This window comes from Rattus norvegicus, chromosome 2, assembly GCF_021556685.1.
Source record: "Rattus norvegicus strain SHRSP/BbbUtx chromosome 2, alternate assembly SHRSP_T2T, whole genome shotgun sequence".
Classification (NCBI taxonomy): Eukaryota; Metazoa; Chordata; class Mammalia; order Rodentia; family Muridae; genus Rattus; species Rattus norvegicus.
This window is the reverse complement of record NC_141535.1, coordinates 48,514,630-48,522,992: the sequence shown is the minus strand read 5'-3', so window position 1 is coordinate 48,522,992 and position 8,363 is coordinate 48,514,630. Positions and strand designations below refer to the sequence as shown.

The 8,363-nt window shown below is 43.6% G+C and overlaps 1 protein-coding gene across 2 annotated transcripts in view; it reads left to right on the top strand.

Annotated features, from left to right (window-relative positions):
* The first annotated feature begins 1,646 nt into the window (after positions 1 to 1,646).
* The window catches only part of Itga1 (integrin subunit alpha 1), a 160,033-nt gene continuing 153,316 nt past the window's right edge, over positions 1,647 to 8,363 (top strand). Inside the window, exon 1 of one of the 2 annotated variants that reach the window (XM_087616308.1) lies at positions 1,647 to 2,107. In XM_087616308.1, the coding sequence (XP_087472434.1) occupies positions 2,047 to 2,107 (61 nt within the window). In that variant the 5' untranslated portion in view covers positions 1,647 to 2,046. 2 annotated transcript variants of the gene reach the window in all.

Genomic DNA, 8,363 nt, shown 5'->3' with positions numbered 1-8,363 from the left:
TACCTAGCAATACTACCAGTGTGGGTCTTATCACCATTATGTTTTTAACTCCTAGAAGAAATACAAATATTTAAACTAGAAGTGCAAGTTATCCCCGGGGAAAGAAAGAAAAATTTCTGGTTTACAGGTTTAGAAGCTCAGCCCATTATCATCCTGGTGGGAAGCATGGCCATGAACAGGTAGTCGTGGTGCTACAGAGGAGCCGAGAGTTCTACATCTTGAACAGAAAGCCAGCAGAAGGAAACTGTTGCCAGCAGGCTGCTGGAAGGAGGCTGTCTTCTGTACTGCGCATAGCTTGAGCATAGGAGACCTCAAAACCTGCCTACACACTTGACACACTTCCTCTAAGACCACAACTTTACCAACAAGGCCACACCTCCTAAGAGTGCCACTTCCCATGGGCTAAGCATGTTCAAACCACCACAGAAAGGTAATTCCTTGCTAAGGAACTAATGGTCATGGTAACGTGGTACCCTGCTCACTGGTTTTCATCTGTTTTTGACATAGGGACTCACACTGGTGCCCAAGCTGCCTCTTGAATCTGAAGCCTTCCTTCCTCAGGCTGTCCAGTAGTGGGATAACAGGCATACACCACCATGCCTGACTAGTTCACCCTATTCTTGACTATCAGACTTCTTTGACATTTGTCCTTTCCCTCGTAGCTGCTGTTGTTTCTCTATTTGGCAGTTTACCTAGTGATGCCTGTGGGCTTCTCCAGCCCTCCCCACCCCCAGCCCCTATGCTACTTGCCTTGTAGTCTAGAGAGTGGGACCTCCTTTCGGTGGCACCTTTCTACATTGTCCTACTCTGGACACGGATGTTCCAGCATTTGCTCACTTGGACTGATTTCTGCCCAGGGCTCTAACCACAAATCCACTCATCCATTGGTTCCTCTCCTTTGAAATTCTCAAAAGTGCTAAGCCACTTTTAAGATGGTATGTATTTATTGAAGCTAATATAGATCATAAGTGACCAGGCACGGGAAGCCGAACAACTCCTGCCCACCTCTCTTTAGACAGAAGTAACATGAACTGACTTAATATGCACTCATACAAGAAGGAAAAGCCGAAAACGGTGCCTTGAGCCAGTCCTCAATGTTCAAACATCTTAATTTAGCTTAGACAAAATAGCCCACATTCCATTTCTAAAGAGACTGCCTTCCTCCCTACCCCACCCCCACCCCGTTTCCCTAACTCTTCCTTGCCTTCCCCCAGTTTAGTTTCTCCTTTTTTCCAGGCTGTCTTGCTGTGTTTTCCCCCATCAAACCCCTTATCTACAACGTTCTTTAATCGGGAGTCTTCTTAAAAGAGGCGAGCTCTCTGCAACTCAAAAGAAAGCTCTCAGAGAAGCTTGCCTGTGGCAATGACGCCATGGGGCGAGAAGGCTCCAAGGCCAAGATCCCAAGTTCGCTGGCAAAAGGGGCTAACTTCTGTGCAGGTCTAAACCCTTCTGCGCAACTGGGAAAGCAACCTCCCTTCAAGAGTAAAAGCCAGGGAACTTTCAAAGTGCCCTCCCTTTCCACCCAGATCGGCGAGAAGTCTAGGGTGCGAAGGCGGGGCCACTAGTCTGGCGACTCCCTCCTGAATGTTTAGCCCCGCCTTCCCACTACCTTTGGGATTTAGTTCGTGAAGCAAGATCGCCCTCTCAGTGAAAGGCAGATGTCCCTTTAAGGTTTGCTTTGCTGCTGCCCGTGGACTTTAGCCTAAACAGGGTCCCGCGAAGTTGGCTTTATTTGTCCATGTCTCGGACACAGCCTGGGTAGCTGCCAGTGAGATTTCAGGGACGGAGCGCGCAAAGGGGGGGGAAATGTGGCAATCCATCTGGGATGTGAGACGCGTGGAGAGGGCTTAGCAGCATTTGACCAAAACACAGGAAATCACTCCTCCACAGCTCCTGGGCGCAGCAGCGGCTGGGGCCACTGCCGGACACCCTCGGAGACCACACGAGTGACCCAGAGCGCAAGTCGCCAGCGTCCCGGTTCTGCCTGTTCCTGCCAGCTCCTGCCCACGAACCGGCACGTAGCTGGTTCCAGCAGCCGCTCCAGCAATGGTCCCCAGGCGTCCTGCCAGCCTAGAGGTCACTGTAGCCTGCATATGGCTTCTCACGGGTGAGCGACCCTGCTTTCCTGAGTATATTTAGTGGGGTTTGGGACTCGGGTGAAGGGTGACACATAGCAGAAGGGCAGACCAGAGGGACCCTCAGGTAGACACAGTTCAAAGGACTGAAGGGAGCGCCTGCTTGCGGGAGGCAGTGCTGAGAACTTTCCAAGTACAAGTGGTATTTCAAATTAAAGTTGTTTTTTACATTGTGCATTGGGTTTTAGGCATTTGAATTATTGCAAGGGAGAGTAACCGGAGGGCGTCTGATTAATGTGCAAAGTTCCTGCCCTAGGGCTGCTCAGAAGTGGACTTGATAGCATTTTCTTCCTGTTTAATATTTAGGATCTTTTTCTGCCAAAGAACAAGGAAAGACAAGCATGGTAGACAAAATTACTGCTTGTCCCAATATGACGTTTCTATGTTAGCTCCTAAAAGGCGGAACATTTTGAAATCAAATGTTTAGCACTCAAACATCACAGTGCTGTCTTTCAAATACAAATGCATTTTCAAAAAGGCACAGTACCCTAGAAATGCAGTGTTCTATTCAACTGAGAGAAATGTGGGGGCATTTCAGATTTTCCTAACAGTAGCTAGGGTCACAACCTTTATTGTAGTTAGTAGTTGGGGAGGGAAAACTGAGCCGGGAGCTCAGTGAAAGGGTTTAAGGTTTAAGCACAGATTATCACCTCATTAGTCCTTCAGTTAGTGGCTGTCTTTAACAGGACATGATATTCAATTGCCTGATGTTTTCACGTCGGTATCCTTGAGCAGTTAATTTCACATTTGACTATTAAATAGGGCCAGTTAACCCAGCAGTGTGTGGCTAAACACTGAGAACTCTTACATTCACTTACGAATGGATTTTTAGCAAGCCCATTTTCTTTCACAGTGAAGTGGTGTGGGCAGTTAAGGAGCTGCAGGCTTTTCATCCAGACATTTCCTCGGGAAATGTCCACGAATCCAAACAGGGGTGACTTCTGAACAACACTATAGACCAGGGAGTGGTTTTAACCTACCAGCTCTTGCGCCTGCCCTTGATTCAAGCTTGGCTTGTGATTCCCTTCCAACCCCGACTTTCAGAGATTGTATCTCGATGTTTTGCAAAATCTGAATTGCTTACTAATTACTCAAGCTGTATCTCGTTTTTCTCATTTTAACAAACATTAATCAGCACAGAAATGAAGCTTCCATGTTCTCTAAAAGTATAGGTGGGGGTGAAAAAGTTACAGTTTCATGTATAGATTGGTATAATATGCCTTGCTGATTCCCAGATGAGAGTTAAAGGAGGCAGACTGGTAGGTATTTCTAATGTATGCTCCATTTTTTGTGTATAATATTTAGAGTACTATTGACCCAGGGAGGACAGGTTCTTGGTATTTGGTGTGTTTATGTCCACTCCACAAAACACAAGACATTAAGAATCCTGGGTCTGACTTTTTCCTTATGAGTTGTTCAAACTTGGAAACCTCTTACCAATTCGTGGACTCAGCAGTTAAGTTAATCTGGAGTCTTACAGACATATCCATTTACGCATGACACTGTGGAGTTTAGATTGTCCCTCTGACCTACCTACCAAACACGACATTTTTCTTGTATCTATTTGAAGTACATCGTCTGTGGTAGTTCATGATTGCCTCTCAGATAAAAGATCCAAAGTCTAAACAGATTGCCCAAATCCAGGACCCTGTGTCCATTTCTTATTGTTGTCATTGATTTATTGGCTTAAAACAAGGCATTTACTGTTTTCCAGTTCTATAGGTTTTAAGTCACGCTGTGATAAAACTCAAGCGACCCCCCCCCCCAACCAGGCTACTTTCTGTGGTCACTTTCAAAGCTAGACATGCAAGTTTTCAGTCTTCCTCTCTGGTTCTGCTTTGCACCTTCTCCACAGACTTCTACCTGCCCTGGGTTGCTGCCTTCCTCTGGTACCTCTGTCCAAATCCCCGTTCAAGTCTCTCTGCCCAGTCTGCTTTCTCATCTAAGGAAATGTGCTTTGTTTTCATAGACTAGGTCAAGGGCATCTTCAGTGGTCCCACACTTTTATTCCGCCTACCACAGCCATTAAACAGAACACCCATCACACCCAGTTTCCTTTCCTTGCATTCCTCATAATCCTCTTGCTCTTCTTGCCACTGTGGATATGATCTTGTTGTTTGATGCGTCTACAAAAGAACCCCACCCTTCCTTCCCACTACCCTCTGCCTTCTAAACAAACTCTGTCCAGCTTTCAATGCTGTGCATATATCATAACAAACCACCAGCATTCCAATAAACTAACCAAGGATTTACAACATCTTGGGTTAGTTTCTGCCAACATATATTAAATAATTTGCCAAGAAAAAAGATTCCTCCCTTCAGCATTCAAATAAAGTCTTTACCATTGTTTTAGATAGGTCAACGTCCTCGTGTAATATATGATACACACAGAGGCTTGGACTGAAAGTAGTTTCGTAAACAGACAGCCTGGAGGAAGCCTTAGGGGAGAAAATAATGGTAGAGTACATGGAAGAGAAATGGTAGATAGAAATCATACCAAGCCTCGGTGGGAGAAGAGGCCATGATTGTTCATAGACCTTGAGGAAACTGATTACTGGAAGAAGGCTGTTGTATCTACCTATGGGGACAGGTAGACTGCAGCTGAATCAGTACTGATGTTCATCCAAGAAGGAACAGAGGGAATAAACACCCTCTCTCTATCCCCTGTAATACCGTGCTCATTGCTCTCATTGGAAATGTTAGATTCAGCCTTCCACATAGATGATTATTATAAGTAGTATATATTAATGCTGGAACTTGTTGTATGACAGGCTCTGGGCCAAGAACTTTGTAATATTTTATCTCTAATTTTAAAAAAGTGAGAAAGCATACACATCTCTCATAATTTGAAGAAGAAAAAATGAAAAATCTAAAGTATGAAGACTTTTTTTCCATTTGTCCAAAGTCTCACAGCTAGCAAATGACAAATTACTTCGATTCGCACCTCTGACCTCAAGTTTCCTGCTGCGAAATAACCCTAATTTGTACAAGTTCATTTCCCTCTATTGCTCAACCTTGTGGGTAAAATGTAAGCACAGATGGTGAGCTTACCTAGATAAGGATGTATATACAGTTAATAAAGCCAGTGTTATTTCCATGGTTGTTAGGTATATAGTAAAACTATATATGATAGCTCACTCTACCTTACGCAGACTCTAAGCAAGGATACTTGTATCTCAGTTCATTAATAACAGGATCTACATTGGCCCCGGTTAGCTGTATGTTGTTGTGTAGGATCTTGCCTAGAAGCATGCGTCATCTTTAAAGCCTTCTTTTCCTATATAAAGTGAAGTCCAGTGAGGAGATAACTGCGAATGGGGAGACAATCATTGGCCCAATAGAATAAACGAAATCCAATGGCAGTCATATATTAGGAGTTATGATGGGGGGATGCCTTACTCATTATGATGTCTCTAAATACAGCAATGAATCCATTGGGAGTTGCTTATTTGCTTAGGTAGAAGTCAACAAGAGTAACACACACACACACACACACACACACACACACCAAACTAGTTTAGCTGTCTTGTTCTATGTGGTCTTGAAACTAATACTGATGGTTTATATTAAAAATAAAACCTCTCTACTGTGCCTAAGGGCTACATTTTCAAGAGATGATTAGGCTATGTAGGCTCTAATGTAGTGGTTTAATCTACTGATGGATATAAAATTTGGACAGATTATTGAAAGGTGGTGGTGTGGGTTTAGACACCTAGAGAGGTGTCCTTGGGAATTGTATCATGCCATTAAACAGAACACCTCTGCTTTGTGTCCACCATGATGTGAAGTGCTGTTCTACCATGGCCTACTGGCTGTGGACTGAATGACACGTCTGTAACTTGGAGCCAAGATAAACAATTCCTTCTTTAAGTTGACTCCCTTAGGTGTTCCTTCACAGGAAGCAGAGAGGCAAACAATGTAGTAATCATCTAGTTATACAATGTCTGAGCTCTGGAGTCATGTCTGATTGCTGCTGACTTATTGACATACGTAGATACCGGTGCACTTCTGCCTTTCTTCCTCTACTCCCAACCCCTGAAACTTACCACTGAGATTCCTAACTGGATGAATTTTCATATTTCCCTTAAAATATTTTAATAGAATAAATAAGTTGTTTGTTGCATTTCCTGAGAGTTGGGATCCAAACACTGTTCTCTACAAGTGCTCTTCCGACACAGGAGACACAAAGTAGTGTGTTTACGTTTATGTTAAGCAGCTGGGGTGAGAGCTATTGTGGAACTGTTGCCATAGTGCTAAAGTCAGAATAGATTGCCTATTTAGGGCTCTCCCTGACTGGAGAATTGTATCCATTCTCAAAAGTCGTACAGCACAGCAGAATGTCAAGAGATGCAAATGAGATGAATATATTCCTTTCCTCAAGATTTCTGAACTTCCTTCAGACTGTTCTACTGTGTCAACCCTTCTGAAGTTGCCTCTGGGCCTTGATGTAAGCAGTTACTCCCGGCACTATAGATCCTTAACTCCCACACAAATGTGATTCCTAAGTGAGTCAATGAGTTGGACTAGCTGTCCTTCCCCAAATACCAGAATGTCCCTAGTACCCTTCTTTCTATAAAACAGCACACCATATGAGGTAATGATGAAATATGTAACTGTCTGCCTTCCAGCATACTGTGTGCTCTGTGAGGACTGTGTACAACTTTAATTAACCTTGGTACTTCAGAATAATTGACCCCTTTTAATTGAATAAACTGAAATAATGGACTATAGACAAACATAAACTATTTAAAAGATTAGCCTGTCCTGTGAGTATATTTGTGCCTATATTTGTATCTGATTGAATAGATGATTACATGTTGGGTCTTCTATTTTGGGGAAAGGTGGCTAACAGGTGTCTATTTAACATATCAAAGTGGACCTGGACCCAGCATGCCTCAGTTCTCTACCTGTCACAGGATATGACTACCGTACCTCACTCCCTACCCTAAACCCAGGAGCTGGCCTGCCCTTTCCCCAAATACCTTCCCCTATATAATCTAGCCATTTTGGCTCCCTGGTCCTTTCATCTATCCTTTACCCTTCTGGCCTCCTCAGTCTCCTGATCTCCTGGCCTCTCCTCACCATTCCTGCTCTCCTTACATGGCCTGGCTCAGGGTCATGTTCATTCTGAACCCTTCCCAGATTTCTCTGTGTCTGCCTAAGCCTTTTATCTACAATACCCTTTTCTCCACCATACCTAGGGTCAACCATATCCTTCCTTTTTTATTTGTATTTTCATTCACCCACAAGTTGGAAAATGCAACCTTTTATGTAGCACTAGACAATATGAGCACTGAACTGAAGGCAGTTTACAGTTTTCTACGGTATGAGCGGCATCCTATTAGATAAGTATTAAAGTGGAAGAGAAACATCAGAATGTTGCCATCAACTACAGATTGCTGTGTCACAGGGCATATTTCTTTGTACGTTTGCAAACTCCGTCTTGTTGGACATGTGACTCATGCCTTTCATTCTGTCACTTGGACGGCAGGGGCAGCTTGATTTCTACAAATTTGAGGCCGGGCTGATCTATAGAGTGAGTTAGTTCCATCCAGCGCTACAGAGTGAGACCCTCTCTCAAATAAAACAAATTGTCCCAAATCAAAAAGAAATGAAAAGAAAAATTGAAAAAGAAAAACAAAGAAAAGTTAAACCTGAACTCTGTATTCTAGGATTTCAAAGAGACTAATACAGCGGCCCTTCTAGACACAGATATGGGCCCTGCCCCTCTTCTCAGCTGTTTTCTATGCCATGACTGTATCTGACTGAAGGAATAATGGCTTCTCTGCTCTCACCAGCTTCATCACTTTTCCTCTGTCAGAGCTTCTTGGGAACAGCTATGTTTGGGAGAAAGCAGAGAAAAGTGAAATGTGCATGTTTTTGTGGGATATGTGTGTGTGTGTCTGAGTGAGTGTGTATGTGTCTGATTAATTATGTGAGTGAGTGTGTGTGAGTGTGAGAAAGTATGTGTGAGAGTGTGAGTGTGTGGGAGTATTGTGTCTGAGTGAGTGTGAGTGTGTCTGAGTGAGTGTGTGTGTGTGTATATGTATGAGTATGAGTGTATCAGTATGAGTATGTGTGAGAGAGTTGTGTGAGTGTGTGAGTGTGTGTGTCTGAGTGAGTGTGTCTGTGTGTATGAGTGAGTGTGTGTGTATGTGAGTATGAGTATGAGTGTGTGAATGTGTGAGAGAGTGTGTGTGTCTGAATCTGTGTGTCTAGTGTGTGTAT